General features: G+C 36.0%; 1 protein-coding gene across 6 annotated transcripts in view; it reads right to left on the reverse strand.

Moving 5' to 3' along the window:
- The window catches only part of RELN (reelin), a 558501-nt gene that overhangs the window by 274316 nt on the left and 258250 nt on the right, over nucleotides 1-25935 (reverse strand). For all 6 annotated transcript variants that reach the window (NM_001206458.2, XM_005205336.5, XM_059885396.1 and 3 more), the window contains 3 exons: nucleotides 17263-17295; nucleotides 14199-14277; nucleotides 1332-1428 (listed from right to left, as the gene is read on the reverse strand). In NM_001206458.2, the coding sequence (NP_001193387.1) occupies nucleotides 1332-1428; nucleotides 14199-14277; nucleotides 17263-17295 (209 nt within the window). The remainder of the gene's footprint in view (nucleotides 1-1331; nucleotides 1429-14198; nucleotides 14278-17262; nucleotides 17296-25935) is intronic.

Genomic DNA, 25935 nt, shown 5'->3' on the forward strand with positions numbered 1-25935 from the left:
GTACTAGCAAATCTGTTTTTTTCAAGAAGACTTTCACTACAGTCACATTTGTTTTGCAGGAATATTATAACACCTTGTAAGATTTGAATTATGAGTACCTATTATTTTAATTTGCATCCAATTAATTTTGTTTGTGTTCTAATTTCAACTAAAAACTCTTCAATTTATCAACGTTCTGAAGCTCGTATGTTTAATAAATTAAATTTATCTATTGCCATGAAAGGGGTATTCAAGCAGCATAAAATAAGAACCATGTTATAAAAATTAATTGACTTTCACAATTTGACAACTAAATCTTCCTTTAATTACCTAGCTAGGTTTTTTTCCTCCTTTTTAAGGTGGAAGGCAGTCTTTGGCCACTTTTACAATTAATTAATTTGAAACATAATGTATGATGGAGGGGTGAAAAATACAACTTGTTACTAAAAGCTGCATGATAAGGAAGATATGGGAGAAAAAAGGAGAGGCATTGAAACTCAAGTTGAAAGGCAAAGCATAAGAGATGCTGCAGAAAGAACATTAGGTACAAAGAAACTGAGCTTGAAGTGTAAGACAACAATTAGCTTTTTCAAGAAAAAGAATACATCCTTTTTCAAGAAAGTGTAATGAATGTGGTCTTGGTGCCAGAAAGAAGTACCACGTGACAACAAAAGGCTCATTAGTCATATTTGATGGCTAATGATTTAATTGCTTTCAATTTTAGAATGCTCATGTTGCATTTTACACATGACCCAAAGACTTATTTTTGGCAAACAAAGTCTAATCATCTAAATTAAAATAACCTACTATCAAACAATTTGGCATAAACCAAACTTTTTTAAGAACTGGTTTCTTTAGTCTGTTCTTTCATTTTAAATATTTCATTAAAGTTTCTAGGTGATTAGGAAACAAAGTGTAAAAATAATGTGATAAAATTGTTCATCTAACATTTTTCAATTGCAAGGAGATAAGAAGTATAAAAGTAAAGCTTTATATAAGGACTTATAAAGTAACAAATTATGTAGATATTATATATACAATACCTGTCTCTTGTATATATCATATGTCATGCATGTCATACCCATAGTTTTAAAAAGCCATATAATCATATGACGTGCCATGTTTAATGAGATCCATTGATGCTGCCAATTTTTTTTACTAAATTCTTTATTTTTTTACATTTGAAAATAAACTAAAATCACTCCTCCTAATTTGAGATATTTGCAATAGGACTCATAAGTAATACTGCACATTTTCATCTGAATTGGAATTGAGTAGGAAAACCTTTGTTGCAAAAAAACTCAGTAAAGACAATGTATTTGGAATAATGTACATAAATAGCACATACTTACCAACTCTCTTGGACCATATGGCTCACAGAAGGTGACAGCATTGCCATGCATAATTGCACCACACTGTTCTCCAGTCTCACAGTTGTTACATTCCACCCTATGGGAACACAGAACACAACCTCAATCTGCGAACTAAGTAGCACAGAGTGGTTTATCACTCAAAAGATGTAATAGATATTGTTATTCAGTTGAAATCAACATTTCCAGGTAGGTAATGGTATTTTGTATTGTGACAAGTTAAGGAAGCATGAAAACAGAAAGGCTTGAAGTTCAATCCTAGTTCTTTCAGTTACTGGCACTGGAGGTTACTTTAACTTCCCAAAGTTTCAGTTTTCTCATCTGTAACATGAAGATAATAATACTGAACTAAATATCACATAGTTATCATGAGGATTAAATGAGAGAATGTATATAAAACACAGAGTCCAGAACTAATCTTATAGTAGGCACTTAATAGTGGCAGTTAGTAGTATTATCAATTATTACATAACAAACTATGTTCAATACAAGTATTTTGCTAATATTAAAGATAAGCAAAGTTATATACACTTATATAATGAACTAAAACCATATATCTCTGAAATCCAAAGGTGTTTTACAAATTTAAACCTTTTTCTTTTGAATTATGATTAACATCAATGTTTAAAATAACTGTCCTAAAATAGATGTGCAAGTCTACAAAATATATCATGCAAAAAATAATGGAATCAGATTGTATTTAATCCACATAATAATATTAAATAAATACAAATTCTAATCCAACAAATTTTGGATACTGAGTTAATGTTAAACTTGCAAATAATTTACTTAGTTGCTTCCCTTATTATTATGAAGTGGCTAATAAAATCTTAGAACAGAATATCAAAATTAAATATATTCATGTCTTCAGTGTAAATTGACAATACAAATATTGTGGATTTGACTTTGCATATTTACAGTAACATTTATAATGCTCTGGGATTATGATATTTCAACCTACATTCATTACATGTAGAAAGACTGAACTATGTTTTCTTAGTCTGAACCTCAAAGTGCATGAGAGCTGTATTTCATGCAGAGAGGACATTTTCAAAGACTTTCACATTCTAGGTGCCAAACATCCTTCGTTTTTGAAGATTGTTGTATCAGACCCTTTCAGTTGTTTGCTAATCTCAGAGAAAAGAAGGAGCAGGAAGTCCTATTCAAATAGGAAAAAGGCAAAGGTATGAAAAGATATCACAAAGCTCATAAAGCCAAGAGGCAGAAGCACAATAAGTAAAAACTTGGCAAATAAATAGACATATTTCCTATATGTGTATTACATGGAAAAAAATTCTAATCTTTTGAGCTATATTCCCACACAAAGAAGATCAACAATGTCAAGAAGCTTTGATTTTTTTAAGAATAAACAGAGAACTTCTGACATGGAATTTTGGAGAAACAGTAGTATCTCATATCTTAGTAGATTGAAATCTTTGCTTGATTACTGTAAAGAAAGATTCTAATAAAATGTCCTTTATGTTAGAAAAGACAGTAGTAGCTTCATGGTGCAACGAATATGTCTCTTGTTCACCATTTTATGCTTGGCATGATGTGAAAAGTGAAAGTCGCTCAGTCGTGTCCACTTTCTTTGGGACCCCATGGACTGTATAGTCCATGGAATTCTCCAGGCCAGAATACTGAAGTGGGTAGTCTTTCCCTTCTCCAGGGGATCTTCCCAACCCAAGGATTGAACCCATGTCCTCCACATTGCAGGCAGATTCTTTAGCAGTTGAGTCACAAGGAAAACACATGAATCCTGGAGTGGGTAGCCCATTCCATCTCCAGCAGATGTTCCTAACCCAGGAATTGAACCCGGGTCTCCTACATTGCAGGCGGATTCTTTAGCAACTTAGCTATCAGGGAAGCCCTAAGGCTTGAGGTCTAAAGCACTTCAAATAGAGCCTGGCACACTTCAAACAGAGCAAGCATGATGCAAATGTTAGCATAAGTTTTAACTATTTTTGATATGGATTTCCAACATTTTCATCCAAAACAAGTATGTTAGGTTTTTTCCCCCCCACAGAGAATCTGTTACATGAACTTTTTACTACTGTTTTTCTATTTTTAAAACTATACATTAATTTTCCCCAAGGAGTGTGATTTTGAAGTACAGAGAAGTAACATCAAAATCATAGTGGGCTTCTTAGTGATAGATGAGGATTATTTGTCCTCCAAGGCATTGTGAAATGACTCAGAAGAAAAATAAGCTTTGTCAGAGAGAAATTACAAGATTGTTCAACCCTCACAAGGACTATCTGACATTTTCCTCCAGTAATTCTAAACTAAAATCATCACTGTTGGTGTGAAGTCTGAGGCCTGATATTTGAATTCTCAAAGCAATCATTCTATCTATAAATATTGATCAGCAGTTCCCAAATCAACTGTATATCAGGAAAATAATATCTGTATAAACACATGTATTTCAAATCCCCATCATCCACAGTTTATGTTAAATAGGATTCAGGTGTAGCCTAGATATCTGTATATTATTTAAAGATGATTCTAGCATAGGTGCCTATAGCCTGGCACTAGGGAACCAGTGAATAGTAGATGTTTGATGTGTTTGGAGAACCACTTCTATTTTGTGGAATAACAGGAGTTAAAAAACCAATAAACACACAAAAAAGGTAATCAGTTACAGCATTCTCCCCACTTGGCTCAACAACCCCTCTGGACCTTTTTCTTCCGTGATGTGCTTTATAGATCCAGAAACTTAAAATTAAAAAAGGCATTGGTACCCGGTTGAATCTTAAAGATCTTGAAATACCAGCTATTACTCACTGAACTGTTGCTACCTGGAGGCACAATGGCTTCACCAAGGACTAATGAAACAAATCTGTTAGTTTCCCATCAAGGTCTTTTAAATGCCCTTTGCTTGAATTTCTCACAGTATGACTGGGTTTGTCAACATAATTTCTTGTAATTTATTTTGAAAACACATCCCTCTGGGTAGTCAAATCCAATCCACTCTTAGCTGCCAATGGTGTATTTACTAATTTATCATTCATTAATTCATTATTATAATTAACAAACTTGTGCTAGGAACCTATAGGCACTGTGATGAGCTTTAGTGGTACAAACACCAAAAAAGGGCTATTTATTTCTAACATCTTAACCTGTAGTTTCCGAACTGAATTTGTTCAAGAAAATGATGGGTTCTGTAAAGTAAGGTAACATAGTCTTCAGAGATTAATGGAAAGAGGAAGTTTTAAATAATTTCAGTTAAACAGATTTTTGTTTTTCAATTTAAAAAGGAATGTGACTTCCCAAGCTAAGGATTAGAAATGAATTGCTTCTCTGCTTAAAAGTAATAGTGAATATTTCTCTAATCTAAGAACCTACTCCCCCTGCCTTCTTTTTCTCAATATGAAAAACAGAACATAAGAATCTGACAAATACCAAGTACATCATATGAACTGCCCACCTCAAAATATACTCTCATGAACAGTATGATTAAAAGACATTTTAAGGGAAATGCTTGCTATCCCCAAAGACCATGCAAAGCCTGAATTTATTGAGCTCTCTCTCTGAATCTATTTATCACATGCTTAGGTACCACATGAATCTTATCTATTACTAGAGTTCACAGATCATTAGGCATTCAAGTTGGAGGGCATCTGAAGTATCATCGAGTTTCATTACCCCCTCATTTTACAAATTATAAAATGAGACTAGAGGCCAGTTTTCCTGACTCCTTGTCCAATATCCTTCCCACTCCACTCTAATGCAGCCAGGAAAAGAAAAGAACTCCAATTCTACAAAAATCATGTGCATTTCAAAAATGTTTTTCATCATTTTTGCTATCAGAGTTCATCTGGAAAACCTAGCATCTTTTCTTAAAAGTTGTTTTTTTCATTTATAGGATAAGGGGTTTTGCTTTGCTAATACAAATGTACAAAAATAAAAGAAATGTCATGGACTTCATAGAAAATGTTCAGAATGAATTTACTGGACTAAAGTACATAAGCAGATTCAATATTCCTTTGGTCATGTTACATCCTTAGATAATTCATCCCTATTTTATATACACATTATCATACTATCATTTTTTCCACCAACAAAACCATAAAGGAATCAGTAAGGATGAAGGCAGGTACTTGTTGACCAACACATGTGGATTAAACTGTAAACATAAAAGAAAAAGAATGCTTTGAGCCAAGATTTGGTTTTCACTCTAACAAGCTCCTTGGCAGTTTGAAACTTGTTATTTTGGTGTCAATACTCCATTTTTTTAAAAAATTATTTAGGTGGCTGTTTTTGTTTAGAAATTATATTCAGTGTGCATTTGTGCTGTAGAGAGCACACTTCTGAAGGTATAATTATGTTTTTAATCCTGATGTTAAAATTTATTAGGCTAGAAAACGTGCCAAAGTCCCTGTTCAGGAGGCACAGAGGAAGCTGAAGTGAAATGTCCCCGGAGTCCCTGTGGTCCCCATGTCCTACAGAGACTCACACAGGACTTTCAGGACACTGGAAAGATGAGGAGGATTAATGAGAAACTTGGGCTCCATCGAACAGTCAGAGATTTATGAATGGTTGGTGGTGACATCATCCTGATAACAATAAATAAATAACCGAAATACTATTTTCTCAAGAGCAGTCTAATTACATGGCTCATTCTTCTTTTTAGATCATAGTGAAATCACTCAGCCTTTAGTCAGTCACTCTGCTGAAACAAGTTAATCATCTGGAAACTCAGTGACAATCAGTTATCAAATTCTCATTTGGGATACATGCTGTTTGTCCCCAAGACTGGGGACACTGTATTATCTCTCTGTAATTTATTGCCTCTAAAGGAGGCAATGTCTGGTATTCTATGAGTCAATTGTCTATTCACCAGCATTTCTGAACAGAGATATTAAAATACTTTTAATATTTGATCTGATTATAAAATGTACTTTAAAAGTGGAAAGAGAAAAGAGAAATCTCTTATAATTTCCTGACCCAAAGATAACAAGTCTCTCTCCCCAGGTACAGCTCATACTGCATGTGTTGATAATCTAATGTGTGAGTTTGAAAGGCAAGGCTAGATCAGGGACTGGTGAATCTGTCAAAGTAAACAGGGCCCTGTCAGCCATCTGGGAGCTGGACAGTCAGCTGACTTCATCTGGAGACACTGGAGCTCCTTGTACTTTCCACTGAAACCTCAACAAGCAACCAACTATACTCCAAAAAAAAAAAAACCTCAATAAGCAGAACACTCAACTTTTGACCATATTTTATAGCAAAGAGATGATGTTTTATAGTAAAAAGGCATGACTATTTACTTGTGAAAGACCACACTTAAAAAAAAGAAAAACCCTCAAAGAATTCTCTTCTCTTTGTAAATATGGAATATTTTTAGAAAAACAGCAAGGAAAGTCCACTCTATAAGACTGAGAATAATATTACCTTCAACGATGTCATGACTTTTTTTTCTAAGGAACTAACACATGCTCTAAATATGAAAATGACAAATTCCATTTATAGTTCATTCTTTCTCATTACTTCTCACTGAGGAAGGTAAGAGAACTCTTCCTATTCATCAGGGAGTTTAAAAATTTAATTTCTCCTTTGTTAACAGCTATAATGACAAATATTATTTGAATTAAAAATATCCCTTCTAATACCCTACTACTGAATGCAATATTCTGACCTCCTACTATGGTGAATTCTACTACACGCTGCTTGAGGAAATATTTTCTCATTTGTTTCAAATGTACTTGACATTTAATTCCATTGAGTGAGTTCTTATTTCTGTCATAAAAAACAGAGATTAAAGAAGGAAATAATAAGCTTCCAGATTCGCACCTTTTTTTAATAGTAGGACACCTCCTGGTTAACCTTTCTATTGTTGATGAAGTTTTCCCTAGAGCAATTACATCAGGGTAAGTGGAAGAAGGGGGAGGAAGCAAGAAAAAGAAGGTTAGAGGAGAGTTTTATAATAAGAGAAAAAAGTTACTAACAAAGGAGAAGAGAGAGTGAGAAAAAGTAGAAAAAGGGGAGGTCAAGAAGATGAAGAGAAAAAGTAGAAAAGGACGCACAGAACATCAGAGTATCAGGGGACTTCCCTGGTAGTCCAGTGGCTAGGACTCCTTGAATGCAACGCAGGGGGCCTGGGTTTGATCCCTGGTCTGGGAACTAGATCCCACATGCTGCAACAAAAATCCTACATGCTGCAAAAGAAAATTAAAGATCCTGCCTGCCACAACTAAGATCCAATGCAGTCAAATAAATAATAAGTATACTTTTAACAAAGATCAGAATATTGGACCATTAAACCTTAAAACTGAATTATAATTCCACAATCCAAACTACAGGGATATATTAGAGGTTTTGGCAAAGGTAAGTCATCAGATAAAATATTATTTTGCAGATATTTATTACCCATTCACAGTCTCCCTTTGTCACCAGCTCCTGAAAACTTATAAGGTATATGTTTCATGTCAAATAGGTAAGATGGCATATTAGGTGATATGATTCCAAGTGGTCATCATTACAACAACAACCAAAGGCCCCCTGGAAATCCTTCAGCAGTGATGTGCAGACCTTGATGCCCATGGTGAGTGCTTCCTTCACCCATCAGGTCTTACAGGCTTACCACCCACAGGCCAGTTGTACACTGAACAACGTGGAGGTACTTCTATCTACTCCCCCCCGCCCCCCACCCCCAGTGACACTGGTCATCAGATTTACTTTGTTCTGATTACCTGGAAACTACATTTATATTGTAGTTTTCACACCTGTCTACTAAATGGAGTCCCCTCTGCTCTTGTTTTCTATGGGGGCTCCAAGATACTAAGGAACTCTGAAGTAGTTTTACTGCTTGCTTGACTTCTTTTATCTTACACGGATTAAACTACTGATCACTGAATAAATAAAGAATCAGCTAGAATAACTCACCCCCATACTAAAATTTCAGTCGTTTTAGGGTCTTTGTTTAGATAATTATTTTTCTCAAAGAAAATAAACTTTAATACACCAAATCACCAATCTTTTTGCTCCATTTCTGGGTAACTGCTCCAATAAATTAGGATTTTGAAGAGACTATCAGATGCAGCAGAGTCTGTGATCTCAATTTCTCTAGTTCTGTAGTGTGATCTTTTTAACCTATAAAAATGGAAATGTTCTAGTCTTTTTTTGATTCAAGCAACTCTATGCAGTGCCAGCCACAGAGCTGTAAATTGTGGGGCTTTCTGTATGATAAGCCAACTGGCAGCGGTCTTCATGTGCCACAGGATCTGAGACAACTTCATTTGTGTCTCTCTTCTTGATGTCTCATATCCCTGTTGGCATCACAACTTACTCATCTAAGATGCTTCTTCTGATGAGTGACTCTTGTTCTTCCCTGATCTCTGCTGAAGAGAACATCTCTGCTATTGTTACTGTGCTGGAGGGGAAACATCTGTTGTCTTCAAGTTGCTATTTATCATCATGTTTTCTAACAGTCTCCCATTTCCCACTAGAACATCATAGCCTAGTGATATTATAGCTCTGGATTCCTTCTGTGATCTTCAGAAAACAAGCATTAACGGGATAATCTGTAAGCCAAAACAAAGATTCTTCCTGACTTTCTAACTGCTTAGAGGATAAAGACATCTCTTAAGAAAACTTCAATTATTTTTTAAAATTTACTTACTTTTAAGTTCTTTTAACTTTGTCTCTCCATCTCTCTGAACTCTTTTTAACTCAAGTTATGAATCATAAATGTCTCCTATTTCTTAACTTTTCTCATTTTTTAAAATTACTGTTGAAATTTTTTACTGAGGTAAATTTCCACACAGGGAAATACACAGATCTCAAGCTTGACAAAGGTACACATCTATGTAACCCATGCTCTCATAATACTATATATATTAATCACCCTAGAAATTTCCTTATGCTCCTACTCAGTCAATTCCCCATCCCTGAAACAATCACTAATCTAATTTCTAGCACTTTTGATAATATCATCTATTCTAGATTTCATGTAAGTAGGATCATACAGTAAGAATTATTTTGGGTCTGGCTTCTTTCATTCAACATAATATTTTTGAAATTCAACCATGTTGTTTCAGCTATCAATAAGTTATTCCTTTTTATTTCCGAATAGCATGCCACTGTATGAATGTATCACTATTTATCCATTCTCCTGTTTATGGGTACCTGTGATGTTACTAGTTTTTTGCTGTTAGGTGTAGTTCTTTTTAGTTAAAAAAAAATCAAGATTTCTCACCATTCATATGGAATACTGACCGTGTTTATATGATACTAAAATAATTAATTCATAAAAATAAACTATAAAAAAGGTAGTTGAGACACAAGTAGAACATGCTTAAGTGAAATGTTGAGATAGAGCGTATTTGTAGGTCTTTACTTTCCTTCTAAATTTAGTTATAAGAGGTTTTCCTTCCTATGTTTTTTTTTTTCTTTTTGGCTATAGGGTTGTCTCGATTGGAACAAGACTCTACTGATCCATCTCCATCAACAGGAGTGTAATCACACTGAACACACTTGATAATGAAGAACTGTCAACAGTGTTGGTAAGTCAGTGTTGCTCTATCCACATTCTTTCTCTCAGTCTCTTGGGTTCAACGGTACATTTGATCTGATGTGGCTATTGTTGTGATCCAGAGGTCTACCTGCATGTGGCCCAGCATCAGGGCCAAGTTAAGGTGGAGAAGCCTCACTCTCATCAAGCCTGAGGCGTCACTATATTCCCATGAAAGGGTTTTGCTGTTCTCTTCACTTGTAACTTTACCTCTCATTTTTTATTTGAACAAAGCAAACAGAAATGGCTGAGAGAATGGGAGATAAAAGGCCACTTCTCTGGCAGCATCAAAGGGAGACCCCCTTTGGGGGTCAAAGCACAGAAGGACTCTATACTCCACACCTCAGGGAGGCAGAAAGACCACAGTGGCATGATAGCACAGCAGAGCACCACAGACACATTCACAGCCCAGGCGCAGGAGCAGCAGAAGTTGTCATGCCTTCAAGCAGGGATCAAATGGAGCAATCATCATGAAGGAGTGAGTGATTAGGACAGGCAAGAAGGCTACCTGTGCGGACCAGTCACCAAAAACTAGATGAGACAGGGAGGATTCAGTGGATATCTGTAGGAACAGAGGACTGGGGAATAAGAGGTGTGTCCCCACCTACCCCTTGCCTTTGAACTAATAAGCTCTCTGATACTTAGCTACAACATCAGAAAAATGGGAGAAGGGAAGCTAAAGTTGACCAAAATTTAGTTTTCACTATTAGCAGAAGGCATACAATGAAAAGAAATTGAGTTAAAAAGAATAACGAAAGTTTTATTTCTCTGATACCCAATTTTGTGGACAGAATTCATAACTGTAACACTTGTGTAAGCCTAAATAATTTCTGGAAGGACTGACAGAAACTGGTAACAGTTGATTCCTCTAGAGGGACGGAATATAGATCTAGTGTGGGAAGAAGGTTTATTTTTATTATTTTTAATATTATTGAAGTTTACACTAAGTACATTTATTAATTTTAAAATCAAATCTAATATTTAAGCTAAGCAGAGAGACAGATTCAATACTGAGTTGATGTAAAAAAGTTTCCTAGTTCTAGTCCAATCACTGTCATATACTTGGGATAATAATTTAGCTGGTACGTTCATTCATTATAATAGTAATATCATTGTATGCCCCTTGTTTTTTGTGTACAGTCATTTGTACAAGAGATAAGAAATTCAGATATCAAGAATAATATGAAATGAAGTGGGAAAAAAAGTTGATTTCACTAGGTGAAGTCAACGGAAGCAAATAAAGTGTGAGTGACTAAATTTAAACTGATCTCTCTCCCCATCATTGCACAGATGGGACTGTAGTTTCTTAATTTTTCCTTTTGCTTGTCCTTAAAAATTGCAAGTCAAATAATGCACATGATGATTTTCAAACTCTATGGAAGAAACATGCTCATAAAAGCAGAGTGCTTTTCTCTTGTGACAAATTATTGAGTGATATATTGAGCCTTGGGAATTTGCCCCAAAGCAGTACACCCTGAGCTTCTTCCTATCTGGTGGTGTGTGCCAAGGGCATAAAGTTATGGGTTGTCAGTAAGGATTCCCCTTCCTGGTTTTCACAAAGCTGCTCAGTGGCTTCTAATTGGGGTAAAGAAAATCAAAGATAATATCATAAGGGACAAAACTCGCATGTCAATATGTATACCAAGAAAACAGAGTTCAGGAGAGTGAAAATGCCTGGTAGTGGTGGTGGTTCAGTTGCCAAGTCGTGTCCGACTCTTTGTGATGCCATGGACTGTAGCCCTCCAGAGGCTCTGTCCGTGGGATTCTCCAGGCAAGAATACTGGAGTGGGCTGCCATTTCCTTCTCCAGGGGATCTTCCTGGATCTCCTGCAATGCAGTTGGATTCTTTACCAACTGAGCCAACAGGGAAGCCCAAAAACTGCCTATGTTGGTTGAAAGCAAGAGAGAGCTTTGTTATGTTATTGGAAATACTTCACTGGAATAGCTGATTGTATTGGTTTTTAACTTTAGGGAGCTTACATCTACTTTAAGGGAGGGGTTAAGATATTTAATACTCTTTGTTTCTCCCTTCTCTATAATTCTACTGTATTTTCATTAATATATTATATAATATAGATATATTTAATTTGAAGTCTGTTTTTGAACTGAATACAGTAAGAGAAGACTTGGGGACTCATTTACATAAATTGACTGAAGAATATTTTAATAATAATGACTTGGGATCATATCTGAGCTCCTGAGAGGCAAGTAGACCAAAATGCAAGTATAGCATAGGAGGAAGAAAGAAAGGGAAGAAGGAGGGAGACAAAAAGGTAGAGTAGGAGACAGAGAATAGGAGAGGCAAAGAAGGAACTAATTCGTACTGAGCAGCAACAATACATTAGGAGATGCGCCAGACCTTTTCAGGTTCATCAAACTTTAAAATAATGGCGTTAGGAAAATACTCGGCTCACTTTTACTGACAAGAAATGTGGCTCAGAGAGGTAAAGCAATCTTTGTACTATTCTCAGATACCCAGCTGGCAAGTAGCTAGCTTGAAAGTCCACCCAGACAGACCTGATTTCAGAACTTCTGCCACTTATGTTCAACAAAGCCATCTCTCAAATGATGAGAGCTTCCTATGTTATTATTACTATTATTATTACTTTTTAATCGTAAGGAGACTAGATGAAGGAGATTGTGGTCAATAAGGGATAAAGTAAAATTACTCTGAAGCATATTTGATAGAAGACAGGAGTGCATGGCTTTTTAAAGTTAATGAAAGGTTTTCTAAACAAGAGGAAAAACCATAGGTTAAATAAGTGGGACACAAAATCCATAACTTCGGTCAAGAAAGCATCTACCAGATCAGTCATGAAAATGGGTGAAGCAAAATCAATCACGTTTTATTGATTTCAAAAATAACAGAATTTGGACCACATAAAAGTCACATTTTGTATTTGTCAAGAAAACTCACTGAAGAAAATGAATTAGCTTGACACAAATGAACTCGCCTTGAAAGAAACAAATCATCTGATAACATCTATATTAATGGGATATAAAAAAGCCAAATGTGAGGAGAATGAGAGAATTTTTCTTCAATAGAAGTAGTGCTTAGAAAGTTTTTGGCTTTTCCTTAATAAAGATTTTCAACTTATTTTAAGAAATTTATATTTAGAACATGTTCAGAGGTAAGTGAAATCTTTTTGATAAGTTATCTCTTTAATAGTGTATGAATCATAAGACTATGTCTCTGTCTAGTCTGATTTTTTTGTATACTTGTACTCTCTAAATCTATATTTCTTTCTAGAAAAGACATAAGTTCCTGTTTGTATTTAAGCATCAAGACTTTCTAAACCTCTATGTCATCTTCAATTCTCAGGTTAAGGACTACTTTCTCCAAGAAACTCTCACTAGAGTCAGCCTTTCTTTTCTAGAACTGTAGTATGTTATTTATAACACTCAAGGATTTCTATCCTGAATCATAAGCTTTTTAAAAATGTGTTTTAAGTGCATCCTCTACTGAACTATAAGCTACTCAAAAGAAGGAATCACATTCCTTTTTAATGTACTATATAAATAAAATAACTATGGTTTGATATTTGTTGAACAGTGAAAATAAGGAAAAACAAATTAATATCATATGCAGACATTTGAGGATGAAGTGGTTATTCTCTTCCTAGTCTTGAATATTGTTTGGGTTTTGGTTACAACCTGATTACATTAGAGCTTCTAATTTATCTTGAACTCTTATTCATGTACACAAATCATTTAGTACCACAGAAAATAACATATTCAGATATTCTCTCAAATTATGTAGACTGACTATAGCTCTCAATGGATAGACTCATTTCTCCAAAGTCAGAAAAATACAACAAACTGCCAACAAATTCATGCATCCATTTATAAGTTTCTAATGTATGTGTTTTGGTTAATTCTTTCTTTACCCTCCAAAATCCCATAGGGTTGTCTCTAAACAGCTTTGGAAGGAAAGACTAGAGTATAAATGAGGTAATCCAGTAACATATAAGTTATTTGGAAGTATGACTCAAAAAATCTGTCAGTTTCAGATAAGTCATTTCCCTTCTTTCCTTTAACATAAATGCAATTATTAGGCATAATAAAGCACAATGTTTTCTATGTAAATAACTTGTACTACTGAAAAAAACTGACCAAACCCATGGCTTTGAGGGGTACCTAGATTCAGTTCTTAAAGAAGTCAGGAAATAGACAATAGACATACTCTAGGTGATATTAATCCCAGTTCCTTAGTTGAACAATTCTCATTGATAACGTAGAGCTAAAGAGCAATTTAATTTTATGTAACTACTCCAAGGAAGCTTTTTTTTTTTTTTTGCCTTTTATAGACCAAAGTGAGGCATGATCCTTTAACTTACCATATGTTTGGATTCAATTCCTTTTGGTGGTAGGAGTCAAAATCATCTCGTAGGATAATACTGTCACTATGAATTTCAGCTAAAGGAAGACAAAGATTTAGAAAAGGGTTATACTAAACAATAGATTTAGCTATGCAAAAGAGTCAACATGCTACATTTATGATGAATAACAGTATTTTAAACTAAAACTGAAGTTTAAACAAGCAACTAATTGCATTTGCTGTGCCCCTAAACTACTAAGTAAAAGAATAACTCTGCTGTTTAGAAGTCTGGAAACCAGAGCCCCCAAAGAGAACCCTACCAAAATGTCACCCAGGTCACAGAGGTGGGAAGACCAAGGTTAGCACTAGCCTACAAGGAAAGGTCACATAAGACTTGCCCCTCACAGCTCAACACATCCAGAATAGAGTCAGTGCCTAACTCACTTTAGAGCACTGAAGGGAACAGAACATTGTGGCTATTTGTTGTCAGCTAACATTGCTGTTATTTACTAACCCATCTCCTCTTCTCTTTCTTACTACCCCTCTTGCCCTGACTTGCTTTTTCTCATTCCCTATATTCACTCATTTTTTTTAATTTACTGTGTTCCAAATTGTTAACATGTTCCCCTTCAGAGCTGCATAGGAGAAATTATCTACACACGTAAGTAAAACTTCTAAATAAAGTCATGTTAGAAGTCAGGAGGAATGGCAGAAAACCATCCATAGTCTTAAATATATTATTGTTACACCTGAGATTGTATTAAATACTTCTTTTTAAGTTATAGAAGAATTCAGGTCATGCCAAGAGCAAAGAATGTTTTCATTAACTGTAGTGTATGTGATATTTCCATTGAATAGAGGATGGATAAGTAAAAACAATTTCATGGCCAGCTACAATGTAAGTAGACTCATTTTTAAAGTTGTATGAGGAATGATAATTATTTCTCCACAAATTGTAAAAAGTGAATTTGGTGCTTGAAAATCTTCTTATCTGATTCCCATGGTTTGCTTGGGAAATTTGTTTGAGCTAGTATAAATTCTCTGGGTCTATATAATTTTGTTTGGACTAGTTTGCACATGCTTTTTAAAAAAATGAAAATCATATAATCTGATTAATAAAACATAACCCCAAATTTTTGTTTTTTCCAAAAGTGATATTTTACCCTTTTGGGGGGTTCACTTGTATATAATTTATTGAATTGACTGAAGGATTAAATATCACCTCCAAATACCACAAAGTTCACTTGCAAATTCTCTTTGGTAACAATGCCACCTGCAGGCACCCTCACCCTCTTTATATCAGGTATGCCAGTAGGTAAGCACATAACGAAGTCGGGAAAACCAGTGAATCAGCATGTATTGAGAGAAATGGCTGTTCAGACTCAAAGCCTTAGGCTCGACAACAGGAAGAATATGGATTTACACTGGAGAGAACACTGTGATGTCTTCTGTGCTTGGGAGTGATTTAATGATTCCTCTGAGTGATTAGATGCAGTGTCTGAAATGCCTACAGGGTACTGCTCTCTCAAATACCCAATATGGCTGAGATGCGGCTGGGCCACTGTGGGTCACCAGCCTGCCTCAGCTGCTAGAAGGCATGCTTCTAAGTGCTTGCGTTCATCTGCCAAAGAAGAGGAGCCCCAAGCTGTAGCATTACATAAAAGTAGAGCTTCTCAAGGCAGATTTTCCAAAGAGAAAAATAAATTAATTGGGTTTATAGGTTGAAAGAGAAAGCCCAAGAGACAAATACTGACCCATCTGCAAGTCCCACAGTGACAGACAGCTGAAAAGGCTGGAGTCAGCTAGGATGATTTCTTTTCATTCTTATTAAATAGTGTGTGTAGGAAACTGCTTTTAAAATCAGTCTTCACTGTCATATATGAGAAATTTAACTCTTAAAGATCATTTGCTTTCCAAAGATTTTTTACAGAGTCATGGGTAAGCCTCTATGGTTATTTGTTCATGTATTGCCTTTTTTCCAAATATTATTATTACATATATATATATATATCCCTGACTATGCTTTAGAAATACAAATTCATCTAATCCTCATAACAACCACAGGAGGTAGGTACTATCATTACTTCTATTTTATAGGTGAGGAAACAGGCATAGAAAGATTAAGTAACTTGCCCAATATCACCATGCAAGCCAAGTGGCAGAGGTGACATAAATCCAGTTTATTTGGCTCCAGAATCCATACTGTACAATCTTGCCTCAAGAACTGCAGCCCACTAAATACATGTCAGAATGAAAAAATCATGAGAAAAATGAGAGGAAGCAACTTTACATGGTGCTATTAAACAAAGCATCCAGTTATTTAGACAATCTCATTTTAGTTTTTGAAGAAATGGCCAAATTATTTCTCTTTTTACAAGCTAGTGCTAGTTTAAGCCAATACTTTGGCCTGATGCGAATGGCCAACTCATTGGAAAAGACCCTGATGCCAGAAAAGATTAAAGGCAGAAGGAGAAGATGAGACAGAAGATGTTGGAGAAAGCAGAAGGAAGATTGAAGGCAGAAGGAGAAGATGTTGACAGAAGATAAGATGGTTGGATGGCATCACTGATTCAACAGACATGAACTTGGGCAAACTCTGGGAGATGGTGAGGGACAGGGAAGCCTGGTGTGCTGCAGTCCTTGTGGTTGTGAAGAGTCAAACACAACTTGGCAATTGAACAACAACAACACTGGTTTAAGCAGATATCTCAGATCTGCTTCCACACTCATAGCTCCTTGCCTATTGCCTCCATGCTCTACTATTTATGATGGGTAGAGGCTTAGGGGAAAATTCAGCATTAGAATCCTATGCCAAAAGACCAGATCCAACTGGATTCTAAGGATAAATGCAGCAACAGGTTCAAAAGTCCTTCCATTAGCCCAAACTGGACTTTTGGATCACCTCCTCAGTGAGATCTCAGGTTAAAGTATAATCTGGACCTGAGTATTATTTCAATGAATGATCAGAGAATCAGAGAGGGCAGAGAGTTTCCTCATCTCTGTATGCCCTGCTCACATGGCAAAGGAGTGAAACAAGTAGATCTAGCGCTGAGGTCAGTGACACTGGAGTCTCAAATACTCACCTAGATGTGGGTGCACAGTGGCCTCTGTTGGAGCTGGACCAAGAGAGAAAAATGGAAACATGATTTATTAGCAGCAAAAGCAAAATCCATTAATAAACAATCACAAATATGGTTATAAAACCTAAGCCATACTAAACAAATAAAGAGCTAGATAGAACTTTTTAGAGGACTAAGAAGAAAATGTCAATTAACGTCCTAAAATAAGATGTTCAACTCACTAGTTAGTTGTTATATTTAAAAGTCATGCATTACTCCTAAAGTGAAAAGTAGAACTCCTTACACACAGGATAGTTATTTATCATACAAGTTTAGTCAGGTATTCCTTGAAACTTACAATACGAATGTAACGTGAGCACCCATTACATACCATGGGCCATTCTGGGTGTGCAGTAGTATAGGGACAAAAAGCACCCTCCTTGCTCTCAAAGAGCTTACCATCTGGTGGAGATAAGTACAGTATAGTGTAATAAGTGCTATGGGATAGTGTTTAGAGGTCATAGGGTGAGAAGGGCACAAATGAAGGATACTAATTCTAGGCTGCCCAGGAGAAGACAGTGGTCAGGAGAGGCTGCTGAGTTGTGAAAGACTAGCAGGAGGAGACAGGTTGGGGTAGGAGAGGGAAGAGGTGTTTCTTTCTGGAGTGAAAGTGAAATGGCACTGAGAAGTAGGAGAGAATGGTCTTTTGGAACAAGTACAACTATTTCAGCATGACATGAACAAAGTTTCGGAGGAGGGGGTAGTAAAGTGAAGTTGGGAAGATTGGAAGGCCAAGATTATGAAACTGAATGCTAAGGAGTTTGGATTTTACTATGAAAGCATGATGATCTCCTGAACATTCATCAGCAAAGGAGTACCTGTTCAAATATGCATTTTAAGAACAGGCACTCTGGTAAGAGTTAGGAAATAAGGGATACTGGCCAACTGACACTTTGGTGATTTTTTTTTTCTCAGTGGATTCCTAAATCTAGGAAGAAATGTTGCCAATTCACTTATCTAAAAATTAGAACTATAACAGATATTTTAACATCTTTTACATTCATTAAAGAAGAAATTTAGCTAGGTATTAAAAAAATTAGTTTCTATCACAATTATCAGTGCTTCAGTTATGTTAGATGAAAAATCCACAGTTAAGTTTGTAGTTTGTAATTCAAACTAGAGATGTTTGTCTTATTGCAATTATCAGTTAGAAATATTTTCTAGTCAGTACAATAGTTAGATAAATGTAACAAAACATCTGCAGAGACATCAATTAAATTACCTATAAATTTTAAATGACTCTGATTACTAAGACCTAGATGCAATAAAGAGAATATTATGTATTAGTCTATTTTAATCTAAGGAGTCTATCCAAATTGATATCTTTCTTTCCAAAATTATTTTGGCACATGGCATTTTTCACTGAATCACCTCCAAAATAATCATCATGGAAGGGCCATTTAGAAATCATCCTCTGAATCAGAATCTCTGGGAATGGAAACTTGGAATTTGTATTTTTAAAACCTCCTCAGCTGATTCTAACAGAAAGCCAGCATCAAAAATAACTGTCTTGATCACATGATACAATTCTTACTTTTATAGCATGCAAAACTGTTATCTATAGTAAGTATATATCTTTTATCCCAATAAGAAATAAGTTCCTCAAAGACATAAAATATGCCCACTGAAGACATCAGCCTAAAGCTGGTAATAGATTCTCAATAAATACTTAATTGAATCAAATGCTATTTTCTTTCTTAGTTGTAATGTATTTTACGATATTTTGGAAAATAATAACTAAAGATCCAAATGTTTGAAAAATGCCAAAATAAACTCATAATGTTGTTAAAGTTCTTTAGTATAAGCAGTTTGGATAGTTTAAACACCCAACTAATGTCCAGTTGGATTTAACTCAACAAACTTATGTTTTCAATCACTAGTTAGGAAGACTCAGTGTGCTTTTTACAAAATATACCCACTGTCTGAGATAACTAAACATTATTTCCTCAAAAAGAGGAACATAGTAAACATTAAACTTGGTGAAATGAAAAGTATTTTTCCTTGAAAAATAGTCTAATGTGTATAGTATAATACACATATGTATTTGGTCCAAAATCTAGTAAAGTAATGGACCTGGGAAGCTTATTTTAATCATCTCTCAGTAAGCAACTATATCAACCTAGTTTTACGCAGTGTAAAAGAATTTTGTAAGCTTGTAGAAAGTTCACCACCTTTTCTAAATTTATCGGAATAAATAGACCACAGAAGAATTGGAGTAAGTAGCCTGAAGAAGTATAATATAGTTCAACAACACATATTACACTCCCACTTGGATACTAGTACTTGCTTTGCCTCATACTACTGATTTGGATGAATTACTAAGATCCTGAATTATATTAATTTTCCAAAAAGGTCTTAACTCTTTCCTTTATTAAGTATAAAATGTATGCTTCAGAAAGATCCTAGCTTGTCAATCTTCCAATGTGTGTAGTGGCATACCTCCAAGCATACAGTTCCTGCTCCTTTCCATTGAACTGACTCATCCTTCTAGATCGACTGAATGTTTTATCTCAATGTTCTGTTGGTCTGTTTCTAATTCTCTGCCTCTCCAAGGACTCTAGACTGCCCCCACCCATCATCAACTTTGGTCTAATTTCACAATTCCTTTGAATCTGAAATTGCATGACTGATAGTAGCTACCACATAAAGTTGCCAAATGGCTTAAACTGGGAAGCTTTGTTTCTAAAAATGAGAAAGAACAAAAATGTTCCTAAAGAAATAGGCTCTAGCTTTGGAGAAAATAGGATAGGACACATGTTTAACAGAAGTATAAGACATCTTAATTCTTCCAAGTGCCTCTGAATCGTGCTAAGAAGACTAGGTCAGATGATGACCACAGGCAGACACAGGGGAGGATGCGCTGAAAGTGAGGGCCCTGCTAGTTGTCAGAGGAGATTGAAGGGACAGGAAGACAACAACAACCTGGAGTTGTTCTGTACTCAGAAAGGTAACTGAGGGGGAGAATTTCATAATATGGTCCTTGATTTAGCTTCATTAGTGGGTTTCCCAGGTGGCACTAGTGGTAAAGAACCTGCTTGCCAGTGCAGGAGACCTAAGAGATGCAGGTTCGATTTATAGGTTGGGAAGATCCCCTGGGCATGGCAACCCACTCCAGTATTCTTGCCTGTAGAATCCCATGGACAGAGGAGCTTGGTCTACAGTCCAAAGGGTCACAAAGAACTGGGCATGGTTGAAGCGACTTAGCACACATGCACATAGCTTCACTGGTGAGACTATATATATAATGGCTGGATAGAAGTTTACACTGTGAGGGACTCACCAAACAGAGCTGTTAACAAATCTGGATATTTCTAGATTCACAAAAACAATTAGTTGTACACCCTACACTACAGAACAAATTCACTTCTGAGAATACCAGGAGTTCATTTTGGTTTACAGAAACCCTTGATTACTTATGAAATCATTTGTCTTTCCATAAATGTTGGGTCAATTCAGATTAATAGGAAGTTTCCACCAAGATCTTGCAAACTCTTATAAACCATGCAATAGTCAGAGGCCAAACTTTCAATAATGTTTTAGAATTAAAGCATAGTTATCATGGGATATCATATCCTGCAGTTGGATTTCACAGATCACTCCAAGGAGTTCCATGAGTACTGGCAATGCATAAACAAACCAACTCATAATTCTGGATATCTATTAATTTTTACTAATCCTAGGCAAGATGGCAACATCACTATCTTGGTTAATAGAACATGTAACATAAAGAATAAATAGATTCATGTTTCAATGAACTCTAGATCTTGTTGAAGACATTAGAACATCTCTGTAATCTTTACCCACAAAGTTAATGTCATTGAGGCACAAAAACTAAAAAACGATGTTCTTTGTAAAGCTTGACAATTTAAAGTAACTTAACTAAATTGGAAATTGAGCTAAAGTTGTATCTTGGTAACTTAAGGAGTATGCCAAATGTCACCAAAATGAGTCAACTCTGTCAAAACCACAGATTAAAAGTGAAATGTTAAACAGGTAAGTTAAAATGAAGATTCTACTTGGCTTTAAAAAATAAAGTGAAACAAGTCAACACAATGTAAGAATCATGATGGAGTCTTACCAAAGCCTCCATGTTTTTTAAAAGCATGTTTTCAGCAAAGGATTAGGATTGAAAGCATGCCAAACTCTGACTTGTTTTTAGTTGAGAAATCCAAAAACTTTTAAAACTTAAAAGCATAATATAGTCTTTTCATACTAGATAGGTAATAAATGTTCGTAAGAATCCAAGTCACTCATAAATGTGCACTAGTGATTTATTTTTCCAGATTCCTTTCAGTGTTTGTGATAGTGCTACTGAAAAGTTACTCATCCTCCAAATTCTGTAGCTGGGCCCACACAGATTGTTTTGGTAAAATATAAAGCTTTATATAAAAAATGAAATGCTTTAGTGTTATTCTAGGTCTTTCCTTAGCCAAATGTTTTCCAAAATGCTACTTTTAAATGACCTGAATATTAGGTATGTAATTTCACTGAAATTTCATGGGCTATATAAAGAAGATGAGAATGGATTTTTTAATTGATAAGCTAATATAGTTGAAAATAAAATAAACCTGAATCATTGTTTTTAGAACGTACTTAAAAATTTATTAAAAAAAAATACATTCCTTGTAGTAGAGCTTCCCTTTTACTCAGCATTGCTATTCTTGAAATGGTTTACTAATCTCCATGAATTACAAGAAAAAGACTAGAATTGATTTGAATGAATACAGGAACTCATATTGGTGCAAATTTGATAAAGATCATTATGCAAGGAATAGTGAAGGATTACTATGTGAAACAACTGTAAAGAGATCCAACTTACAACAAATAAATTCACATCATGAAGACTGAGGAGATCTAACATGAAAAAGGTAAATTCAGTAGCAAAGTTTTCAAAGAAAAATATGCTTTCTTATTTCTTTAAACAAGGTTATTATTCATCCATTTTAAAACACAAGTACAAAGAGCATGTACTGACACTTTGTTGAGTAAATGAACAACAGGACTCAGCCCACGTATGTTAACATACCAGTGTGCTGGTGCTGGGTCCAGAGTTGCAAGAGTTGAAGTTACTAAGGAATATGTTCACATTTTTGGAAGGTGAGTTTTTTTTTTTTTAATAGTTTGTTATTTTTCACTCAGTGTGAGTTAATCTGACCTCCACTATAATATGAAAGTAACCAGTTATCAGTCTCTTCCCAAACTTTTAAACACAGCTAATGTTAAATATCCACAGCTGGGTATTGTTTTTGGTGGATATTTAACATTAGCTGTGTGGATGTGACTGGTGATAGAAGCAAGGTCCGATGCTATAAAGAGCAATATTGCATAGGAACCTGGAATGTCAGGTCCATGAATCAAGGCAAATTGGAAGTGGTCAAACAAGAGATGGTAAGAATGAATGTCGACATTCTAGGAATCAGCGAAGTGAAATGGACTGGAATGGGTGAATTTAACTCAGATGACCATTATATCTACTACTGCGGGCAGGAATCCCTCAGAAGAAATGGAGTGGTCATCATGGTCAACAGAAGAGTCCGAAATGCAGTACTTGGATGCAATCTCAAAAACGACAGAATGATCTCTGTTCGTTTCCAAGGCAAACCATTCAATATCACAGCAATCCAAGTCTATGCCCCAACCAGTTAACTCTGAAGAAGCTGAAGTTGAACAGTTCTATGAAGACCTACAAGACCTTTTAGAACTAACACCCAAAAGATGTCCTTTTCATTATAGGGGACTAGAATGCAAATGTAGGAAGTCAAGAAACACCTGGAGTAACAGGCAAATTTGGCCTTGGAATACGGAATGAAGCAGGGCAAAGACTGATAGACGTTTGCCAAGAAAATGCACTGGTCAGAACAAACACCCTCTTCCAACAACACAAGAGAAGACTCTACACATGGACATCACCAGATGGTCAACACCGAAATCAGATTGATTATATTCTTTGCAGCCAAAGATGGAGAAGCTCTACACAGTCAGCAAAAACAAGACCAGGAGCTGACTGTGGCTCAGACCATGAACTCCTTATTGCCAAATTCAGACTTAAATTGAAGAAAGTAGGGAAAACCACTACCCATTCAGGTATGACCTAAATGAAATCCCTTATGATTATACAGTGGAAGTGAGAAATAGATTTAAGGGCCTAGATCTGATAGATAGAGTGCCTGATGAACTATGGAATGAGGTTTGTGACACTGTACAGGAGACAGGGATCAAGACCATTCCCATAGAAAAGAAATGCAAAAAAGCAAAATGGCTGTCTGGGGAGGCCTTACAAATAGCTGTGAAAAGAAGAGAAGCGAAAAGCAAAGGAGAAAAGGAAAGATATAAGCATCTGAATGCAGAGTTCCAAAGAATAGCAAGAAGAGATAAGAAAGCCTTCTTCAGCGATCAATGCAAAGAAATAGAGGAAAACAACAGAATGGGAAAGACTAGGGATCTCTTCAAGAAAATCAGAGATACCAAGGGAACATTTCATGCAAAGATGAGCTCGATAAAGGACAGAAATGGTATGGACCTAACAGAAGCAGAAGATATTAGGAAGAGATGGCAAGAATACACAGAAGAACTGTACAAAAAAGATCTTCATGACCCAGATAATCACGATGGTGTGATCACTGACCTAGAGCCAGACATCCTGGAATGGGAAGTCAAGTGGGCCTTAGAAAGCATCACTACGAACAAAGCTAGTGGAGGTGATGGAATTCCAGTTGAGCTATTCCAAATCCTGAAAGATGATGCTGTGAAAGTACTGCACTCAATATGCCAGCAAATTTGGAAAACTCAGCAGTGGCCACAGGACTGAAAAAAGGTCAGTTTTCATTCCAATCCCAAAGAAAGGCAATGCCAAAGTATGCTCAAACTACCGCACAATTGCACTCATCTCACATGCTAGTAAAGTAATGCTCAAAATTCTCCAAGCCAAGCTTCAGCAATACGTGAACCATGAACTTCCAGATGTTCAAGCTAGTTTTAGAAAAGGCAGAGGAACCAGAGATCAAACTGCCAACATCTGCTGGATCATCGAAAAAGCAAGAAAGTTCCAGAAAAACATCTATTTATGCTTTATTGACTATGCCAAAGCCTTTGACTGTGTGGATCACAATGAACTGTGGAAAATTCTCAAAGAGATGGGAATACCAAACCACCTGACTTGCCTCTTGAGAAACCTGTATGCAGGTCAGGAAACAACATTTAGAACTGGACATGGAACAACAGACTGGTTCCAAATAGAGAAAGGAGTACGTCAAGGCTGTACATTGTCACCCTGTTTATTTAACTTATATGCAGAGTACATCATGAGAATGCTGGGCTGGATGAAGCCCAAGCTGGAATCAAGATTTCTGGGAGAAATATCAATAACCTCAGATATGCAGATGACACCATCCTTACGGCAGAAAGCGAAGAACTAGAGAGCCTCTTGATGAAAGTGAAAGTGGAGAGTGAAAAAGTTGGCTTCAAGTTCCACATTCAGAAAACTAAGAACATGGCATCTGTTCCCATCACTTCATGACAAATAGGTGGGGAAACAGTGGAAACAGTGGCTGACTTTATTTTTCTGGGCTCCAAAATCACTGCAGATGGTGGCTGCAGCCATGAAATTAAGATGCTTACTCCTTGGAAAAAAGTTATGAGCAACCTAGACAGCATAATAGAAAACAGAGACATTACTTTTTCAACAAAGGTCCATCTAGTCAAGGTTATGATTTTTCCAGCAGTCATGTATGGACGTGAGAGTTGGATTATAAAGAAAGCGGAGCACTGAAGAATTGATGCTTTTGAACTGTGGTGTTGGAGAAGACTCTTGAGAGTCCCTTGGACTGCAAGGAGATCCAACCAGTCCATCCTAAAGGAGATCAGTCCTGAATATTCATTGGAAGGACTGATGTTGAGGCTGAAACTCCAATACTTTGGCCACCTGATGCGAAGAACTGACTCACTGGAAAAGACCCTGCTGTTGGGAAAAATTGAAGGTGGGAGGGGAAGCGGATGACAGAGGATGAGACGGTTGGATGGCATCACCAACTCAACGGACATGAGTTTGAGTATACTCCGGGAGTTGGTGATGGACAGGGAGGCCTGATGTGCTGCAGCCCATGGGGTCGCAAACAGTCGGACATGACTGAGCGACTGAACTGAACTGAACTGAAACAGGAAGCCACTGATGTCATTTGGATCTTGGAGCTCATAGCCATGCTTCTCTTAATTGCATTCTAACAGCTTAAATCTTTTGGTGTTTTTAGTAAATATCATAAACATGGATCATAAATATGGATAATTATATAGTTTCTCCATATTAAAGGAAAACCTATCATCAATTCAATTTGTCCAAGAGACAAATTATATGCTGAAAGAAAAGCTTCATTTCTTAAAAGGATTTCTGTGTTTATGCTCTTTCAAAAGTTGAGGCCACTAGCATCTCATGAGATCACAGTGGCCTAGAATAAACACATTAGAAAGAATGGGGTTGCATTTAATTCCTCCAAAAGCTGTTCTTTTCACAAGTGTTTTTCTTTCAAATGAATTATTTTGAAGGAAACTTTTGAGTAACCATGTGACTCCAAAGTATTTTTCAGTCAACATGTTCAATACATTATTTACTGCAAAGGATGGCAATTTCAATATGCTGGGAAG

The sequence above is a fragment of the Bos taurus genome, chromosome 4 (assembly GCF_002263795.3).
Source record: "Bos taurus isolate L1 Dominette 01449 registration number 42190680 breed Hereford chromosome 4, ARS-UCD2.0, whole genome shotgun sequence".
Taxonomy (NCBI): domain Eukaryota; kingdom Metazoa; phylum Chordata; class Mammalia; order Artiodactyla; family Bovidae; genus Bos; species Bos taurus.